At 40.6% G+C, this 22,490-nt stretch overlaps 1 protein-coding gene across 1 annotated transcript; it reads right to left on the reverse strand.

Moving 5' to 3' along the window:
• Window positions 1–9,316: 9,316 nt before the first annotated feature.
• gm2a (ganglioside GM2 activator) lies at window positions 9,317–18,969 on the reverse strand. The gene is made up of 4 exons (XM_060928018.1): window positions 18,686–18,969; window positions 18,452–18,604; window positions 16,267–16,449; window positions 9,317–10,106 (listed from the first exon to the last, which is right to left on the reverse strand). The coding sequence occupies exons 1-4, from the start codon at window positions 18,785–18,787 to the stop codon at window positions 9,951–9,953; spliced, it is 594 nt and encodes a 197-aa protein (XP_060784001.1). The 5' UTR covers window positions 18,788–18,969; the 3' UTR covers window positions 9,317–9,950.
• Between the last annotated feature and the right edge of the window lie 3,521 nt (window positions 18,970–22,490).

Here is a 22,490-nt window from a genome sequence, read left to right on the forward strand (position 1 = left end):
ACCGTGGCAGCTATACGGCTGACGCATTACCAACATTCCGATGCCATTCAAAACATTCCAATGCCCATTTTTTTCTGTGTTATGCAAACAGTCCCGTCTCTCCGCGACCCCCCTGGAGTCCCTCCGCGACCCCCAAAGGGGTCGCGACCCCACCTAACCTGCATGTCTTTGGACTGTGGGGGAAACCGGAGCACCCAGAGGAAACCCACACGGACAACATGCAAACTCGGCACAGAAAGGCCCTCGCCAGCCACAGGGCTCGAACCCGGACCTTCTTGCTGTGAGGCGACAGCACTAACCACTACACCACCATGCTCATCTCATCTCATTATCTCAAGCCGCTTTATCCTTCTACAGGGTCGCAGGCAAGCTGGAGCCTATCCCAGCTGACTACGGGTGAAAGGCAGGGTACACCCTGGACAAGTCGCCAGGTCATCACAGGGCTGACACACAGACACAGACAACCATTCACACTCACATTCACACCTACGGTCAATTTAGAGTCACCAGTTAACCTAACCTGCATGTCTTTGGACTGTGGGGGAAACCGGAGCACCCGGAGGAAACCCACGCGGACACGGGGAGAACATGCAAACTCCACACAGAAAGGCCCTTGCTGGCCATGGGGCTCGAACCCAGGACCTTCTTGCTGTGAGGCGACAGCGCTAACCACTACACCACCGTGCCGCCCGCCATTATTATTATAATAATAATAAATACACATTCCTTTCAGATGTTCAATGTGCCTTTCTCTTTCAAAATTCTCTCAAATTCTTCCATATTTAACAAACCTGGCGGCCGTGTCTGTTTACAAATTGTCACAGTCGCTCGCTAGGGTGGAAGTTTTACGTCTCTGGCGTGTGACGTCATGTCTTGACAGCCATGCGATATCATAAACCATATTCAACTCTCATTCTCCATTGGGCAGAGTGACATAATACATGTAGGATAAGTGATATGCTAACGATATTGCATGCTATCAAAACAAAGGAATGAAACCCACTAGAAGGGAATAGAACATGTTTTTATTCCATCAAAAAAAAAAAAAAAGTGTCCTGTATGGATAATAGCAGCTAATATTTCCATGTAGTTCAGTGGATACAGGAACTGGATGATATGTACTGATAGAAAAGAAAATGATTTTTTTTTTTTTTTTTTTAATGGTAGAGGACTGCTATGGTTAGAAATCCACCTGGCCATCTGGAATAGTGCTGCTGATGAATTACTTGGAATGTTTTTTTTTTTGCTTTAAAGGAATAGTTAAGTTAAATATAAAAATGTACAGAGTTCCCCTTTAATGGCCCTGTCACACTATAGCGTTTTGTTCGACGTTTGGTTGCGTTTTTAAAAATTTGAGAAACGCCGGGGAACGTCAACATTCTTCAAATTAAGTTTCTAGGTCAACGATGTTGTAATGTTCTTGTAACGCTTGGGTAACGCTCAGCCAATGTTCCCTCAGTGTCAGGCGACGTTTGTGGTCGAAAATAGCAGCAAAACCTAGCGTTCTCATAGCGTTTGGGTAGCGTCTGCCTTGCGTCCAGGTAACGTTCTCAACGTTTGTCCAGCGTCTAGCTGACGTTCTCGACGTTTCCACAGCGTCTGCCTAGCGTTCCTGTAGCGTTCGAGTAACGCCCACAAACTTTCGTGTAACGTTCCTCTAACGTGTAAGTAGCATTTTGATAGAACATCCTGAATTTTTGTGCACACCCCAAACTATTTTTCACCCTCAGCGTTCGCCGACGTCCCTCGACGTTCCCCAACGTTTGCCGACGCTCGTCTAACTTTCTTGTAACTTTTTTCTAACGTTCTCGACGTTCCTCTGCGTTTCGCAACACGTTACTCGAACGCTGGTGAGAACGTTGTAGTGTGACAGGGCACTAACCCTGTGTACTCAATCAGCCAGTATATGTCTGGTGTCTTAAATTTCCTTTATTTTTGCACTCTGGCTACAAGGCCAATATTGCTAACAACTAAGGAAAGCTTATTTAGCCTGTTTAGCAGGATGCAAATTCTATGCCCAAATCATTGCACATTTCCCTCAGACCTAGTACTGCTGCTGGCTTGTTTTCTGGACACTTAACTACAGTATGAAAACAGACAAAAGTACATTATACAGTATCATCAAAAACTATGGCGTTACAGATCTTTAAGCTGGAATCACTTTCTTCAGTGTAGAGTTTGGTATAACTCCATGCAAACTCACACTCAGGGAGAAGACGCCACAATTATGACAGTGGAAGTGTAAGTTAGAAGTGATTCAAATGATATAGTTTTTGTATATTAATTGCAAATAGTAATAGTTTGCACAATGCTGGAAGCTATAACTTTCTATATCACAATAAATAAGTAATAAATCTGTGTCGTATACAAGACGACTGTCACATGTACACTCAAGCACAGTGAAATTCCTCCTCTGCATTTAACCCATCTGAAACAGTGAACACACACACACACACCCAGAGGAGTGGACAGCTATGCGACAGCAACCAGGGAGCAGTTGGGCATTAGATGCCTTGCTCAAGGGCACTTCAGCCATGATACAGAGGGAGGGGAAAGTGCTGTTCATTCACTCAACTCCCCTTACATTTCTCCTGCTGGTCCTGGGAATCAAACCAGCAACTCTTTGGATGCAAGGATGCTTCTCTAAACATCAGGCTATATGACACATAGGATTTAGATTTTTAAAATTAATTTCTATTAAGGCGCTCATACTACTATTTCTTTTCCTACCCTTTGTTCTCTTTGATCTTAAAGCATTTAAGTAGTTTTAGCTCACCAAGTAAAAGTGTAGAAACTGAATTTAAAGTCTTGGTAGTGAATAACAGATAATACATTGTATACATTATTGTGGTTTTTGATTTAGGAATATTATGAATTCTATATTCAGCTAAAAGAAAGGACTTCCAGTTCATTCAAATGAAACTGAGAGCTGACAGTGGTGCCTCAATAGATACACCCAAGTAGTATACTATACTGTATGCTTACATGCTGAAAGACAATTAATGCATACATGACAAAACAATGTTTTTGTCTCCATCAAGTGGTCAAAGAATAGAATAGCAGCGCCTCGGTTTAGCTGCTTATAATGAATGCATCTTAGTTTGGAACAATATCCTCATTTTTGTAATACTGTAATGTATAACCTGCTAGACTTGTTGTAAACAATAAAATTTTATTCTTATATTATCGTAAAACACAATCAGTTACTTAATGCCATCATTCTCAAAGCAAGGTTCATGAAGTATAGCCAAGGGAGCTGTGACTTAAAATATTGCAAGTGATGGAAGTTACAATCTACAGTTATCAAAGTAATTTTATTTATTATTGAGTTCTTGCAGTTTGTTTATCACCTGTTTGACTGGTTATTTGAATTGAATGGGTCCCATCTAAATCCCAGTAACTCAAACCCAATTAGACCGAAAGTGTAAAGAAATTCAACTTGTAACTGACAATTTCAATAAAAATGTGTTGTGTAAGTGGAAATTTCAGGATTTTTTTTTTTGTCTACACTCACCAGACACTTTATTAGGTACACCCATACACCTGCTGTTTGATGCAGTTATCTAATCAGCCAATCCCAGGACAGCAGCACAATGCATAAAAATCATACAGATACAAATTAAGAGCTTCAGTTAATGTTCACTTCAAACATCAGAATGGGAAAAATTGTGATCTCAAAGTGTGACCTTCATTGTGCACTGTAAGCCCAGATAAGTTGAGTTTACTTAAAAAAAAAAAAAAAACTGAGGAAAGTTGTTGCCTTAAAATAAATAAGATTAATTAACTTTCTAAAGTAAATTTAACTTAAAATCATTTGTAATATCAACTGCTTTGCATAGTTATTACACTTAAATTATTAAGTTCAATGCACTTAATTCCGAGTTGATTTAACTAAAATATTTTAGTTTTAAAAACTATGCAAAGCAGTTGATATTACAAAAGATTTAAGTTAAATGTACTTAAAAATGCCATTAATCATTACTTAATTTAAGGCAACAACTTATTTAAGCAAAATCAACTTATACTTACAGTCCTTAAGGGCAAACCATTTTTGTTATTTCTATGTTTAAGTACCATGTCTATTGACTGATTAGTTAGAATTTGAGTTGAAGTAGAATAATAATAATAAAAAACAGGAAGTTAAAATAAAATTACATTTTTATTTCAGCTCCTGAGAACATATTTTGCATAAAACAAAAGGTTTAGACTCAACCTCTCTGCATTGTTGCTTTGGATGTTTAAAAGTGAACAGTAACACCACAACAAATTACATCACATCTAAAATATGTGACTCTTTGTGCATGTGTGACTGTGTGTGTGAACAAGATCTAGAAAAATGAGCACTTGTTAAAATGCAGTGTGCAGCATTACGAAAAGGACTCAGTGTGTGTGTGTGTGTGTGTGAGAGAGAGAGAGAGAACAAGAGCTAGAAAAATGAGCAAAAGAACATGTTTTGAACAAGCAAATTAGAGATACTGTTTATTTCAATTAAATAAAATAACAAATCAGTGCCAATCCCAAAAAACTACCTAAAACATTTTTTCTTAAAGTGCAGGCGTACAAACCTAGAGCACCTGATACATAGAGCAGTGGCGTAACTAGTTGAAACCCTGATTTACTCTGCAAGCTGGTTTTTCAGAGTCTGAATTTTGGGTGCGAGCTGACTCTTCCCCAAGTTGAGCATCACCTGTTGCACAAAGAGGAAAGTGTACCTCATGCACTTGGGATAGTCCAGATGTAATGCGTAAATCAGTCCAAAAAGGACACAGAAGGCCTGAGGAAGGTTGGCCAGCCCATCAAACACCATGTTCCCTTCCAGGATGATCCCAACTCTGGATGGGTTCAGTAGTGAGTTTTCCTCATTGATACAGAGGATTCCCACTGGAGTCTGACTGTATGACTCTTTGTCAGCTGTATCCTAAGAGGGAAAGAAAAATATTAACAAGGAGAGGACAGAATCATGCTAGTTGGATAATATTCTGTCCACAAAAGATGCCTTTAGATGCTTACATGAAGCCCCACTTAACAAATAAACTGTATACTGAGAAATGTGAAAAAAAGACAGACACATTGCTCATACAGGATTTGAGGCCTGGCCTTGAGGATTTTCTTCTGTACAGCAATTTTATTTTGTGTGTTTTATTTGTTTTTGTTAAAATAATTTCAAACCTGTTCTATATGATTTTGATAGTCAAGTATTTTCAGTTCTATTCACGCCATTGAACAATCAGAAGTCCAAGTCTATGAAACAAATTAAGAAGGGATTAAAGAACACGCAGCCGCAGCCTTCACAACACATTAATTGACTTACAGAGCAGGTCTTGAAGAAGGCAGAAGGATCATCTCCCAGGATGATTGGCAGTCCCCAAAAACAAAGGCACCTGATGTCTGTTGGCTCAGAGCTCTGGAAGATAGTACACACAATACAAGACATTTTTCTAAGGATACTCGCATGCATTTAGCAAAGAAATTCCCAACAATTTCTTATGACAATAATGAAAATATACAGGTACAATAGAAGACACAAAATTGCATTTAAGAAAGGAGGACTGGACAAAAGATGAGAAAATGAGGCATGAGATGATAAAGAAAATGACAAGAAAAAGAATAGACAAAGTGGAAGTAAAGAGGACATCAGAAGGGAAGAGATAAAACAAGAAAAGAAGGAGAAAACCAATGAGAAGAAATTGAGTGAAAGAAAAGACAGAGGGAAAGGAGAAAAACTTCAAGACAGGGAGTACACTTGACAAAGACACCTTTGTTTGACATAAAAGCGCTGTCAAAAGCTGACCAGTAAGGCCTCTTCTTCCTGAAGAGCTCAATTAGGTTCGTAGAGAAGCTGTCTAGCGAATCAAAGAAGAAGTTTTCTCTGAGATTTTTCCCCACCACTCTGCTAAACTCACAATAAACCTGAAAAAAAAGCAAACATACAAGCCCACGGTCAAGAATGTTATATTTTCTTATCTATATGATTACGTACACAACAAAAAAGCTTTATTGTGCTTTATTTAACACGAAGTTGTGTTGTGCATGCAGGACAAGTGCACATGAAGTGCGTTTAATATTTTAAATGTACAAAGACATTGTTGATATTAACAGGGAATTGGTTGTGTTCTCGCATAACTTCCATGTTTCAGTCTATAATGCTTCAATAGTTGTGCTCTCTTTTCACAGCTAAAAGGACAGTACTTACACTTCCACAACATTGCATTTGATTTAGCAGATCAGACAGTTTGGGACAACTTTAACAGATTAGCTGATTAGTTTAGCAGTAGATTAAATGGCTAGTTTATCAGTAAATATAAGATTTAGATGTAATTAAATTGCTACTCATCTCCGAAAGAACAGCGTTCGCTTAACAGCACTTACCAAATTTTGTAGCAGCCGGAAAGCAACAAACAGCCCCTCAGTCACTCCTCGAGGAAAGTAGTTTGCTGGCGAACAATAATATGGCGAACAGCTAGCTGCTAGTGCGATCAGAGATGGTTGGTGCTACAGTGGGGCAAAAAAGTATTTAGTCAGTCACCAATTGTGCAAGTTCTCCAACTTAAAAAGATGAGAGAGGCCTGTAATTTTCATCATATGTATACCTCAACTATGAGAGACAAAATGAGGAAAAAAAAAATCCAGAAAATCACATTGTCTGATTTTTAAAGAATTTATTTGCAAATTATGGTGGAAAATAAGTATTTAGTCAATAACAAAAGTTTATCTTAATACTTTGTTATATACACTTTGTTGGCAATGACAGAGGTCAAACATTTTCTGTAAGTCTTCACAAAGTTTTCACACACTGTTGCTGGTATTTTGGCCCATTCCTCCATGCAGATCTCCTCTAGAGCAGTGATGTTTTGGGGCTGTCGCTGGGCAACACGGACTTTCAACTCCCTCCAAAGATTTTCTATGGGGTTGAGATCTGGAGACCGACTAGGCCACTCCAGGACCTTGAAATGCTTCTTACGAAGCCACTCCTTCGTTGCCCGGGCGGTGTGTTTGGGATCATTGTCATGCTGAAAGACCAAGCCACGTTTCATCTTCAATGCCCTTGCTGATGGAAGGAGGTTTTCACTCAAAATCTCACGATACATGGCCCCATTCATTCTTTCCTTTACACGGATCAGTCGTCCTGGTCCCTTTGCAGAAAAACAGCCCCAAAACATGATGTTTCCACCCCCATGCTTCACAGTAGGTATGGTGTTCTTTGGATACAACTCAGCATTCTTTCTCCTCTAAACACGACAAGTTGAGGTTTTACCAAAAAGTTCTATTTTGGTTTCATCTGACCATATGACATTCTCCCAATCCTCTTCTGGATCATCCAAATGCTCTCTAGCAAACTTCAGACGGGCCTGGACATGTACTGGCTTAAGCAGGGGGACACGTCTGGCACTGCAGGATTTGAGTCCCTGGCAGTGTAGTGTGTTACTGATGGTAGCCTTTGTTACTTTGGTCCCAGCTCTCTGCAGGTCATTCACTAGGTCCCCCCGTGTGGTTCTGGGATTTTTGCTCACCGTTCTTGTGATCATTTTGACCCCACGGGGTGAGATCTTGCGTGGAGCCCCAGATCGAGGGAGATTATCAGTGGTCTTGTATGTCTTCCATTTTCTAATAATTGCTCCCACAGTTGATTTCTTCACACCAAGCTGCTTACCTATTGCAGATTCAGTCTTCCCAGCCTGGTGCAGGTCTACAATTTTGTTTCTGGTGTCCTTTGACAGCTCTTTGGTCTTGGCCATAGTGGAGTTTGGAGTGTGACTGTTTGAGGTTGTGGACAGGTGTCTTTTATACTGATAATGAGTTCAAACAGGTGCCATTAATACAGGTAACGAGTGGAGGACAGAGGAGCCTCTTAAAGAAGAAGTTACAGGTCTGTGAGAGCCAGAAATCTTGCTTGTTTGTAGGTGACCAAATACTTATTTTACCGAGGAATTTACCAATTAATTCATTAAAAATCCTACAATGTGATTTCCTGGATTCTTTCCCCCCATTCTGTCTCTCATAGTTGAAGTGTACCTATGATGAAAATTACAGGCCTCTCTCGTCTTTTTAAGTGGGAGAACTTGCACAATTGGTGGCTGACTAAATACTTTTTTGCCCCACTGTATGTCCTAGCTAGCTAGCAGATGAAAGTTTTTGGAACTGGTAACGCTGGCTGAAAAAAATACAGCCTCTCCTCTCCCCCACTGCCAAAAGTAGCAAAGAGAATATGTGCGTGGAACAGATCGATGAAACTGGTGGACAATAAAACAAAACATTTTGGACAATAAAACACTCCTCTCACGGCTGAAAAAAAAAAAATACAGCCTCTCCTCTCCCCCACTGACAATAAAAAAATAACACTCCTCTCAAGGTTAAAACAAACAATCGACGATAGCCGACTGCCGCTTCAAACTACTTCTTCGACAAGAGTTACCGTGTATGGCAAGCACCGAAACGTACAGTCCTACTGGCATGCAGACCATGCATGAGTTGACAATTTTCACGGTCAAAAGAAAAAGAGGTGTGGTCATAAACTTATTAATTTAAGTACATTTAACTTAAATGTATTAACACAATCGACTATATCTACAAATGAGTTGACAATACTTATTTTTTTCTAGAAATGTCATCAAGCTTATATTTTTAAGTGCATTTTAATTAATTTTTTAATTTGACATCCGGGCTTACAGTGATGGGTGTTGGTGCCAGATGGACTGGTTTGAGTATTTCACAAAGTACTGATCTCTTGGGGTTTTCCACACACAACAGTCTCTAGGGTTTACACAGAATGATGCAAAAAACATTGACTGAGTGACAGTTCTGTGGGTGGAAACAAACACCTTGTTGATAAGAGAGGTCAGAGGAAAATGGCCAGGCCTGAGTTTCTCAAAAGCATCGCAGCACAAAGATCATGTGAGCAGCACAATGAACTCTCTCTCTCCTAGTTAAGATGCTCTTAGTGTTAAAAGGCTTTTGGGAAACCCACCACAGATTGGTTCAAGCTGCCAGGAAGGATATAATAACTTATAGCAACTCTTTACAACCGTGATGAGCAGAAAAGCATCTCAGCATGCAAGAGCAGAAGACCACATTGGGTTCCACTCTTGCAGCCAAGAACAGGAATCTTAGACTTAAGAACAAGTTCCTATTAAAGTGGCTAGTGAGTGTAAATATTATTAAACGTGTTTAAATAATGTGCTCAATATCTAAACAACTGGATTATGTTCATAAAATAAATCTTTGGTCTGTGGAATTCTTTTTACAGTAAAAGGGGTTACAGGATGCAAAATATTCGAAAGGCCCCGGCCTAAAGGAAGGAAAGCAGAAAACACTTAAATGTTACATTAAACAATTTTAATGAAGCACTGTGACAAATCCCTGACAATTTTTCACTGATAAAACATTTCATTTAAAAGTTGATTTATCCAAAGCATTTTTGGCAAAAGCCCAGAGTTGAACAACTCCGATAGCATCAAAATGTTCCTCATCACAAGACTGACATCATGCAAGTAGAAACCTTCTGGCAACCATTTTTGGTCCCTCCATGATTACACTAAACAGTAAATATATTAAATATAACCAAGTATTATTAATAATAAATCAATTTAAAAACATACAAGATGACTGAATGACATTAACAAATAATAAAAATGATTGTTTCTTTGATTCCATTAAAATTCAATCTTAAAATCACGTTAACTCCTAAACAGTATTTAGAATGCAGTACCTTTTCACTGGTCCATTATTTATCCAGTAAGTCATAAATACAAAATCATTTTAGATCAAAAAGAGGCTCAGAATTGATAAAACTAAGTTAAATTTGATATTTCTACTGATCACAATTCAAAGGAAAAACAGGATATTCCTATCAGCAAATTCCCCATTCAGTAGGTTTCTAAATTGCACCGCTGATGAACAGAATGAATGCATTGTGTGATAAAGGGAACCACACCACGTCTGTGTTCTGCTAGCTAGTCTGCGTGGAGAGTGAGGGCAACTTTAAGGCATCCAAGCTCTTTGCCCGAGTTTCCTAGCACCCCCTGGACACGGTACTGACCATTCGTCAGCCAGACAGGAAGGTCCACTTTTGGCAGGGAGAAAACAGTCTGAGGTAGAGAGTAGTCACCCTTGAAACAAACAAACAAACAAACAAACAAACAAACAAACAAACAAACAAACAAACAAACAAAACAGCCATGTTTGGAGTTATAAACATGGTTAAAATATTTAAAATATAAATCAACAGTGGAGAAAAAGGATGATAAAAATGGATAAATTATACTACTAACCTCAATTACTACCATCAACTTTAAGCGACCATAACTGAATTTCAAAAAGATGTGAAAATGTATTTCTTTACTATTGAACCTTTTCTAAGCCCCTGTTATGGTACCTAACCCCTGACTGCTCCCCAGGCGCTATAGTGTGGCTGCCCACTGCTCTGGGTGTGTGCGTGCGTTCACTGCTTCAGATGGGTTAAATGCAGAGGATGAATCTCACTGTGCTTGAAGTGTGCATGTGACAAATAAAGGTTTCTTCTTCTTCTTCCACAGCATGTTCAAGGCAGGAATCTTACGCCTTTATTCTACCTCACGTTCTGTATAAAATCTCCGAATGCTGAACGGGGGGGGGGTGTGTGTGTGTGTGTGTGTCTGTGTGTGTGTCTGTGTTGTGTTGTTCCACCTCTGAGCCAGAATGATTGGTGGTAACAGAGCCGGAACCGATGTCTGTGTAAAAGGGACAGCCAGCATAGCAGGACAGGGGTATGATGTTTTTTACCTCGGACATTCTACTTTCTGAGACCAGCACGAATTCAAACATCTCTGTCTAGGGCGTCTATTAAGGTCCGTGTGTCTTTCTGCCTCAAATCACTTTCTACTTCTCTTCACTTTCTCCTCAACATATTTCTGATCACACAAACATGTGGGGGCGGCACGGTGGTGTAGTGGTTAGCGCTGTCGCCTCACAGCAAGAAGGTCCTGGGTTCGAGCCCCGGGGCCGGCGAGGGCCTTTCTGTGTGGAGTTTGCATGTTCTCCCCGTGTCCGCGTGGGTTTCCTCCGGGTGCTCCGGTTTCCCCCACAGTCCAAAGACATGCAGGTTAGGTTAACTGGTGACTCTAAATTGACCGTAGGTGTGAATGTGAGTGTGAATGGTTGTCTGTGTCTATGTGTCAGCCCTGTGATGACCTGGTGACTTGTCCAGGGTGTACCCCGCCTTTCACCCGTAGTCAGTTGGGATAGGCTCCAGCTTGCCTGCGACCCTGTAGAAGGATAAAGCGGCTAGAGATAATGAGATGAGATGAGACAAACATGTGGCTTTCACGAGTCTCTCCAGTCCTCCCTCCTTCTCTCTCTACCCCTCTCTCCCTCTCTGTGCATTTGCGAGTGCAATTTCCTGTGACAGACTTCTTCCCCCTGAGAAGCCGACTCGGTTAAAGGACACAAACATGTTATAGCCTATATATTGAGGCTATTACTTCCCTTAAATGTGAATTATTTAACAGACGTGATTACATTTCGCATATGATGCTCAGTAACTTTGCTTGTGTTTGAAGATTGTGTAAATGTGCACATCAACACTCAGTTCACCGGCCATTCATTTTAAAGCAATGTCGGTATGCTCGGGGTATTCATATTTCCGATGCGTAGATACGTCACTATAGACGCTGACGCTCCAATGTGACACGTCACACCTCTGGTTGCGGAACGCCGGCTCGCAATGTAAAACCACACACTGGCATGGCTTCATGTCGGCTTTATTTAGTTTAGTATAAATCGCTAAAGCTGGAATACTGACATGCCTTCTTTACACCCATATTACAGAATATCTGTGTAAAAACGGCTCTAGACTATCTTCCTTCCTGTAAAGATGTTGGGGGTAAAACAGTCCAACCTTGCTAGCGAGTTGTGATTTCCACACACAGTGAATATCACACTTTATCAAAGTTGTCAGATAGTTACGTGCTGTCGAAAAATTGACATAAGCCTAATCAACTGAGTTTGTATTCAGATACTGGCTGACAAAATGTCTGCAATGTTCCTGCGTCACGGTTAAAGTGAAATCTTGTGCAATTTTCTGTCTTTTCACCTTTTGGCAGATAAGCACACACACAATATATAAAAATCACACACACATACAAAATACTGTGCAAAAGTCTTAGGCCACCTATATATTTTTTAAATTAAACTTTGTTATAGATTTCTATTTTATGACTTCTACATTATCGAGTCAATACAAAAACATTTTAGAGTCCCAAACATTCGTTTTTCAGAACAAAATTAAATGTCACAGGAAAAACAATGTTTGTATCTGAACAGCATATTTTTTTTTAACCTTTATTTTACCAGGAGAGAAGACCCATTGAGATTAATAATCTCTTTTACAAGGGCGTCCTGGCCAAGAGGCAGCACAGGTTACAAAATTAAAATTACAATTTACAAGAGTGGGGCGGCACGGTGGTGTAGTGGTTAGCACTGTCGCCTCACAGCAAGAAGGTCCTGGGTTCGAGCCCCGGGGCCGGCGAGGGCTTTTCTGTGTGGAGTTTGCATGTTCTCCCCGTGTCCGCGTGGGTTTCCTCCGGGTGCTCCGGTTTCCCCCACAGTCCAAAGACATGCAGGTTAGGTTAACTGGTGACTCTAAATTGACCGTAGGTGTGAATGTGAATGGTTGTCTGTGTCTATGTGTCAGCCCTGTGATGACCTGGCGACTTGTCCAGGGTGTACCCCGCCTTTCGCCCGTAGTCAGCTGGGATAGGCTCCAGCTTGCCTGCGACCCTGTAGAAGGATAAAGCGGCTAGAGATAATGAGATGAGATGAGATTTACAAGAGTCTGATTAAAAGAAAAAAAAGTCATTTAAAAGTGTTACAAATCAGGGACGCCGTCTCAAGTGCTCTCAGTCTAGAGTTAAAATCGCTCAATGAAATAAGTTATTTTATTTTTAGGTCCTTTTGCAGCTTGTTCCAGGTGGTGGGGGCAGAGAAAACAAAAGCTCTTTTTCCCTGCTCTGTGAGGACGGATGGGACAGAGAGCAGCAAATGATCATTGGAGCGCAGGCCATAAGAGTCAAGGTTCCTCAGTGTGATTAGGTTACTGATGTAGGGTGGCAGTAGTCCAAGTATTGCCTTGTATATGAAAGGTATACCAGTGAGTCAGCCTCCTGGTAGACAGTGATGGCCATCCGACTTGGGAATATTGATTGGTTAAGGCCCTACGATTAGTGATGAACCTCAGGGCAGCATGATACACAGAGTCAATCTTACTCAGGCATTGAGCTGAAGCGTTCATGTACAACAAGTCTCTATAGTCTAAAATAGATAAACAGGTTGCAGCGACAAGGAGCTTCTTAACATCAAAAGAAAAACAAAATTTATTTCTAAATAAAAAACCCAGCTTCAGTTTAAGTTTCTTAAGATTTTCAATGTGGGCTTTGAATGTCAGGGTGTCATCAAGCAGGATACCAAGATATTTATACGAGTGGACCACCTCTATTTCATTTCCCTCAAGAGTGAATACTGTGGGGATGTTTAAGAGTCCTTTCCTTGGCTTTGAAAACAACATTTGTTTAGTCTTGTCCGCGTTAAGTACTAATTTTAGCTGCAGAAATGCGTGCTGGATCACATCAAAGGCCTTCTGCAGGAATTCAACAGCATTAGTAGGGGATGACCCACAGCAGTAAATGGTTGTGTCCTCAGCATAGAAATGCATATTTGCATCAGACACATTTTGACCCACGTCATTTATATACATAATGAATAGGAGGGGACCTAATATAGAACCCTGTGGCACCCCCTTGTGGACACTCACAAATTCTGAACACAAGTCATCATATTTGATACATTGGGTCCTATCACTTAAATAATTTGTGAACCAGGAAACTACATGATCTGAAAGACCAAAACTGGAGAGCCTTTTCTTTAAAACTGTGTGGTCCACAGTGTCGAACGCCTTTGACAGGTCGATGAAAAGCGCAGCACAGTACTGTTTGTTTTTTTTTATCAAGGGCAACAAATATGTCATTAATCACTTTTGTGGCAGCAGTGACAGTACTGTGCTTTTTCCTAAAACCTGATTGCAGCTTTTATATAAGAGACCACTTTTCAGATTAAAAAAAAGAAAACATAATGAAGGCTACTTGGTTTTGGTGCAAAATTAAGAAGCAAGTGTGACAAACTGTCCAGAAGAACTGTGGCTGGTTCTGTAAGGTGCTCAGTAAAACCTACAGCTCATTTCCTTATCAAACTGCACTCGTATCTGAGACTACTATTTTTTTTTAAGCAAAGGGTCATCTCACACCAAATATTGACTTTGTTTCCTTTATTATGGCTTACTGCTGTTTATAGTAGTTTTTTTTTTTAACGTTGAAAATTTTAATTTCATTATTTTTAAGACATTTTTGTCTACAGCATTTCTTTACATGGGCCTAAGACTTTTGCAGAGTACTAACTTATTTACACACACACACACACACACACACACACACACACACTACTTTATATGGAAAAGAGGAACATAATTCAGTTGAGAAAAGCCTATAGACCTACAGTGGGGCAAAAAAGTATTGTCAGTCACCAATTGTGCAAGTTCTCCCACTTAAAAAGATGAGAGAGGCCTGTAATTTTCATCATAGGTATACCTCAACTATGAGAGACAAAATGAGAAAAAAAATCCAGAAAATCACATTGTCTGATTTTTAAAGAATTTATTTGCAAATTATGGTGGAAAATAAGTATTTTGTCAATAACAAAAGTTCATCTCAATACTTTGTTATATACCCTTTGTTGGCAATGACAGAGGTCAAACGTTTTCTGTAAGTCTTCACAAGGTTTTCACACACTGTTGCTGGTATTTTGGCCCATTCCTCCATGCAGATCTCCTCTAGAGCAGTGATGTTTTGGGGCTGTCGCTGGGCAACACGGACTTTCAACTCCCTCCAAAGATTTTCTATGGGGTTGAGATCTGGAGACTGGCTAGGCCACTCCAGGACCTTGAAATGCTTCTTACGAAGCCACTCCTTTGTTGCCCGGGTGGTGTGTTTGGGATCATTGTCATGCTGAAAGACCCAGCCACATTTCATCTTCAATGTCCTTGCTGATGGAAGGAGGTTTTCACTCAAAATCTCACGATACATGGCCCCATTCATTCTTTCCTTTACACGGATCAGTCGTCCTGGTCCCTTTGCAGAAAAGCAGCCCCAAAGCATGATGTTTCCACCCCCATGCTTCACAGTAGGTATGGTGTTCTTTGGATGCAACTCAGCATTCTTTCTCCTCCAAACACGACAAGTTGAGTTTTTACCAAAAAGTTCTATTTTGGTTTCATCTGACCATATGACATTCTCCCAATCCTCTTCTGGATCATCCAAATGCTCTCTAGCAAACTTCAGACGGGCCTGGACATGTACTGGCTTAAGCAGGGGGACACGTCTGGCACTGCAGGATTTGAGTCCCTGACGGTGTAGTGTGTTACTGATGGTAGCCTTTGTTACTTTGGTCCCAGCTCTCTGCAGGTCATTCACTAGGTCCCCCCATGTGGTTCTGGGATTTTTGCTCACCGTTCTTGTGATCATTTTGACCCCACGGGGTGAGATCTTGCGTGAAGCCCCAGATCGAGGGAGATTATCAGTGGCCTTGTATGTCTTTAATTTTCTAATAATTACTCCCACAGTTGATTTCTTCACACCAAGCTGCTTACCTATTGCAGATTCAGTCTTCCCAGCCTGGTGCAGGTCTACAATTTTGTTTCTGGTGTCCTTTGACAGCTCTTTGGTCTTGGCCATAGTGGAGTTTGGAGTGTGACTGTTTGAGGTTGTGGACAGGTGTCTTTTATACTGATAACGAGTTCAAACAGGTGCCATTAATACAGGTAACAAGTGGAGGACAGAGGAGCCTCTTAAAGAAGAAGTTACAGGTCTGTGAGAGCCAGAAATCTTGCTTGTTTGTAGGTGACCAAATACTTATTTTACCGAGGAATTTACCAATTAACTCATTAAAAATCCTACAATGTGATTTCCTGGATTCTTTCCCCCCATTCTGTCTCTCATAGTTGAAGTGTACCTATGATGAAAATTACAGGCCTCTCTCATCTTTTTAAGTGGGAGAACTTGCACAATTGGTGGCTGACTAAATACTTTTTTGCCCCACTGTATATACAGTAGAAAATCTGACGATGTGAAAACTACCCCATCCGGTAATAGGTTTCATTCTAAACCGATGACGGACATGTGAAATTCCCCTTCACTTGCCTCAAAGTGAACTGAAAGTGTGTGGACAGTGTGTGTTGACACTTACTGCTTTGAAGGGGCAGTGACAGGGAAGGCCGTATGTGCGCAGAGGCTCAGGACAGTCCTGACCTGGAGGAATGAGTTGGTCCAGTATATCACAGATATCCTCATAGTGGCAGCTCCCGAGCTCATCCAAACATGGGATCTTGACCCAGAAACCAGCCACCTCTTTCTCCAGAGTAACATTTAGCTGAGGTCACAGACATATCATGTGTTAGGAAAAAAAAAAAATCACACAGTCTCACTCAGGACTTAGTCAGATGAAACTGCAGTTTGGCCTCACAAAGCCTTATATCTAGTATTGACATAAAATCTGCCTGTTCTATCAGTTCCACCAACCCATGTGATAGTCACAAGTGAGAAAAGTAAACACAGGGCAATAAGCACAAGAAAGAACGGACAATCTTGTCTCATATTGGCTTTGGGTTAAATAAGGTCACACATCATTTTACAACACAGTCAGTAAAAAAAAAAACACCCCCTCTGTAATGGTGCTTGAGTCACGATAGATCATTTTGCTTAATAACACATTGCTTCATAATTTAGATTTACTGTTTTCTCTGTTCTCTGGCTTATTAGGGTAGGGGGTGGGGGTGTCTGGGTTAGGGTTAGCAATCCACATTATAAACCAGTTTTGTAATTTTATTTGTTCACTGACTTTTCAAGGCAGAAATTAGTTGCACTATAAACATCAGTCCTTGACTAATCATACATTTTTTTATTCAGTCCCTACAGTAATAAGTTGTGCATCACCAGCTTGAGTGTGTTATCAACTGATATGTTCTGGGGGGTTAAAAAAAATATAATACATCACATATCAATTTGAAATGCAGGCATTTCTATTTACTGTAAAATAGATCCAAGGCTATATCATCAGAGTTAGGACTTGTAGCAAAAACATTAAACTAAATTCTAATTCAGATTTACACTAACAGTCGTATGGGTCACGACTCAAAAAGCAGAAATGCGCATTCTATTTTCTTCCTATTTCCTGTATAAATTGTGATTTGAAACCCACATGACTCTGATGGTGCTGCAACAACATGTACTGTAATGCAACGCAGATATGAAGTAAACAACTCCACTTATTTCAATGATATTAAAGGAATGGTAAAGCAAATTTGCACTTTTTTAATCTGTGCCTAAATTTTGCCTACATTTTGCACTGGATCTTATGAGAGTGTATTAGGACCATTATAGGCCAAAAAATAAAATAAAATAACGCAGCTGGAGGAGGAGGGTAATATTTCAAGAAAAGAAAAACTCTGAATTTCCAAGAATAGACGTTATAAACGCATAAGGAAAACAACCCTCAGATATTCTCTGAGATTATAAACTCGTAAATGTGAGAGAAAAATCTGAAAAATTACTCAAGATTAAAAGTTGTAAATTTAAGAGAAAGAACTTGGAAAAACAAATAGTGTTTTTAAAATTACAGAGCTGCAGAAGGGGTCCATATTCCAAGAAACATAACTCAAGAGTTTCCGAGATTAAAATCGTAATTTTTTTTCCCTCACAATTTTATAACTTTATTGTCTCAGAGAATATCGGAGTTTTTTTCTTCTTCTTCTTCATAAATTTACATGTTTAATCTCAGAAATTTTGAGCTCTTTTCTTGGAATATTACCCAAAATTTATTTATTTATTTTTTAAACCCAGTGGCTCTAATATGCCATTGTAGGCTCTACGCAGCTCTAACAAATAAAAACTATCACTGTGAAGACTAATTAGATCACACCCTGCAGAAACACTTCAGCTTAAATAGTGTGTGTATATGAATGTAACATATTCCTTACAGAGGGCAGCACGGTGGTGTAGTAGTTAGCGCTGTCGCCTCACAGCAAGAAGGTCCGGGTTCGAGCCCCGTGGCCGGCGAGGGCCTTTCTGTGTGAAGTTTGCATGTTCTCCCCGTGTCCGTGTGGGTTTCCTCCGGGTGCTCCGGTTTCCCCCACAGCCCAAAGACATGCAGGTTAGGTTAACTGGTGACTCTAAATTGACCGTAGGTGTGAATGTGAGTGTGAATGGTTGTCTGTGTCTATGTGTCAGCCCTGTGATGACCTGGCGACTTGTCCGGGGTGTACCCCGCCTTTCGCCCGTAGTCAGCTGGGATAGGCTCCAGCTTGCCTGCGACCCTGTAGAACAGGATAAAGCGGCTAGAGATAATGAGAGAGATGAGATGAGATGTTGCTTACAGAGAGAGGGGCCACCAGAGCCACTGAGGTGGTCCCAGATGCACTTGCTGTCAAATCTCCTGGAATGTTAATGGGATCTGGAGACAAATCGAGATTCTTCATAACAGCTGGATCATCAGACTGTCCGCAGTTCTCCCAGGAGAAGCCTACAATCTGGGTGACAGGCATGACAACATGTTACAGTCATACTTCCAAAATCCATGTTTACAACTAACACCAGTGCTCGAGTCTCACCTTGGCTAACCTCAGCGGTCTACTGATCTGCACAGCACTTGTTCCTTGCTTAAAAAACCCACCAGCCATCCATAAAGCAATACACAGAGAAACCGAGATCATTGTTTTACAGCTTAGAACGTAGTCTGCACCTATTTAATGTTTAAACGCTCATGCAAAACACTAAGGTGGAGTTAGAAACACAGCTGCACGCTTCCTCCACACCCAGCACACTGCACTCACACTGAGGGAAATCCTACAGTGCCTAAATATCTCCCTCAGTTAGCCTTCTTTAGCTTCTTCCGCATTATACTGTCTGGTGTAATGCAGAGCCCTCTGTAGGCTGGTGGAAACCTCAACAAATTCCATTGCTGTACAGCACACAAATCAACATAGCTGAAGTGAACCGTTGCGTTTACCCTGCTTCGCCACAAGATGGCAGCGTTGCACTGACACTAGCTTTCTTCACTCCATGTGGAAAAAGAAGCCATCCATCCATCCATCCATTATCTGTAGCCCACTTATCCTGTTCTACAGGGTCACAGGTGAGCTGGAGCCTATCCCAGCTGACTATGGGCAAAAGGCGGGGTACACCCTGGACAAGTCGCCAGGTTATCGCAGGGCTGACACATAGACAAACAACCATTCACACTCACGGTCAATTTAGAGCCACCAATTAAAGTGCATATCACGGGTAAATTCAGGAGCAAGATCAATGTAATTCTCCTGCTTTATATTGGTGAAATAGCTGTCACATTTTGCGCAATTTTTTTTACCTTGCGCAATACCAGAAAAATTCAGTTGAAATCAAGCTATTTGAGGCAAATTCGTCCGCCTCTGAAAAAACTTGGCATTTGGATTTACCGGCAAACATTGATTTTCGTGACGTCACGTGCGGGACACCTCCTTCTGAATCCTACGTCAGCGCTGGTTTGTTTGAGAAAACGACCGTATTATTTACATCCCCGGTGTTGTCTCTGTCGTTTTCACTACTTGAATCGTCATCAAATCCAAACAGATGAAGCCCCAATTCTGACATCTCATTATATTCTTCATCCAAAGGTGAAGTAACATTGCGCTCAGGTGACAATTCCATATTTCAATGCAAAATCGCTAGCTGCTAAACTTGGTCTACACAGGCTGTGCACTGAAACCGTGCAAGCTCTTGCAGCCTGCTGGCGCTTCCGCAGGTGATGTCACAAATCTGGCTCCAGACTCCTTTGGGATTTTTCCAGATGCGTTTTGTTATTTATTTTTTTTGCTGCAGACAGATGGCCTTGTGCAAAATTACCCTTCTGGATGAGTGTGTAAAGGGACATACTTTCATATAAAAAAACCCAAAATTGGTCCAGGATATGCACTTTAACCTAACCTGCGTGTCTTTGGACTCCGGGGGAAACCGGGGCACCTGGAGGAAGTCTGCGCAGACTCCACATAGAAAGGCCCTTGCTGGCCGCAAACCCAGGACCTTCTTGCTGCGAGGCGACAGTGGTAACCACTACACCACCGTGCCGCCAGAAAAAGAAGCCATTTCAAGAAATTAAACTCATCTATCTATCTATCTATCTATCTATCTATCTATCTATCTATCTATCTATCTATCTATCTATCTGTCTGTCTGTCTGTCTGTCTGTTTAATTTGTAAAGGATCATGTACAATATATAAATGCTACCGTTTGATGCAGTGTACCAGTGTTAGCCTAAGGCTAATTTTCATCTACAGTCCTCTGTCAGGTCAATATTAAAACTTCCTCTCAGTGACAGAACAACATTAATCAAACTAGACAACACACACACACACACACACACACACACACACACAATATTTGTGTACCAAGCAAAATGAAAACAATACAGAGTTAATCAAAACATATTAATGTAGCTAATGATTCCAAAGTGGAAATAAAGTGTAGGCTTCTGTTAAAATTGAAACAGATGCTAGAATTAAACTGTTTACACTCATCAGCCACTTTATAGGAACTTGTTCTTGATTCTAAGATTCCTGTTCTTGGCTGGCAGGAGTGGAACCCAAAGTGGTGTTCTGCTGTTGCATGCTGAGATGCTTTTCTGCTCAACACGGTTACTATAAGTTGTTATAGCCTTCCTGGCAGCTCAAACCAATCTGGCCATTTTCCTCTGACCTGTCTTATCAACAAGACATTTCCACCCACAGAACTGTCGCTCACTCAATGCTTTTTGTTTTTTTGCACCATTCTGTGTAAACTCTAGAGACTGTTGTGTGTGGAAAACCCCAGGAGATCAGCAGTTTCTGAAATACTCAAACCAGTCCATCTGGCTCAAACCAACACCCATGCCACAGTGAAAGTCACACTTTGAGTTCACAATTTTTCCCATTCTGATGTTTGTAGTGAACATTAACTGAAGCTCTTGATTTGTATCTGTATGATTTTATGCAATGTGGGATTGGCTGATTAGAGAACTGCATAAAACAGCAGGTGTATGGGTGTACTTAATAAAGTGGCCGGTGAGTGTATTTCACTGAACACTGTGTATTTTTTGAAATTACGGTATGCTTTAAATTGCCCCCCAGTAAAATCTACCATAAATCCAACGATTAACATTTTAAGACATCTCATCTCATCTCATTATCTGTAGCCGCTTTATCCTGTTCTACAGGGTCGCAGGCAAGCTGGAGCCTATCCCAGCTGACTACGGGCGAAAGGCGGGGTACACCCTGGACAAGTCGCCAGGTCATCACAGGGCTGACACATAGACACAGACAACCATTCACACTCACATTCACACCTGCGGTCAATTTAGAGTCACCAGTTAACCTAACCTGCATGTCTTTGGACTGTGGGGGAAACCGGCGCACCCAGAGGAAACCCATGTGGACACGGGGAGAACATGCAAACTCCACACAGAAAGGCCCTCGTCGGCCACGGGGCTCGAACCCGGACCTTCTTGCTGTGAGGCGACAGAGCTAACCACTACATCACCGTGCCACCCCATTTTAAGACATCTTTCTTTAATTCCCTTCATATTAGAAGTTTAATGGAAACTTTGTTGCTGAATATTTAAAAAAAAAAAAGATTGTGAGGAAAATGAGTGTTAAAACATGTGATTTTGTGTGTTTTCCCATCCAGTATGTTTACAAGATTTATAAAAGAAATGAACATGTACAGTGAGGTCCAAAAGTCTGAGAGCATTCGTGGAAATTTTCTATTTTGCATTCATTTCTAATTTAGTACAACAATTTTTCACAAGTTGTACCTATAGTTGTTGGCTATTATTTACAACAACTTAAGTGAAAAGTAGAATTTTTGAATTATTTACATGAATTTCAGAGTTTCTGAGTACTGTATTTGGTATGTCGCGCTTTGCTTTAACAATAGTGTGCACTCAAGCTAGCATGGACTCCACAAGTTTGTGCAAAAGCTTCTGCTCCATTTTAGATCAGATCCACCAGAGTATCATCTGAGTACATGCTTCAGTAGCAGAGAGTATTCCTGAGCAAATCTAACCTTTTGTACAAAGTATTAAACATGGTCAGTATCACACATATGCTTGTATTTAAATAGGGTATTAGAAATAGTGCAGAATCTTGAATATTAAATATTCAGTTTAGTAAGCATTTACTTTCTTTGTTTTAAACATTTCAAAAATGTAAAACTTTTTTTTTTATTTCAGAACAAAACAAAACATGTTTTCAATGTGGTCTCAGTCTTGTGGATCATAATGACACGTTCATTGACACACAGTATTGTGCAAAAGTCTGAGGTGCTCTATTTTTTTTAGGACAAACTTTGTCATAGAGGGTTTTTTTATTTTTTATTTTATGATTTCCACATTATCAAATCAATAC

Source organism: Neoarius graeffei, chromosome 8 (assembly GCF_027579695.1).
Source record: "Neoarius graeffei isolate fNeoGra1 chromosome 8, fNeoGra1.pri, whole genome shotgun sequence".
NCBI classification, from domain to species: domain Eukaryota; kingdom Metazoa; phylum Chordata; class Actinopteri; order Siluriformes; family Ariidae; genus Neoarius; species Neoarius graeffei.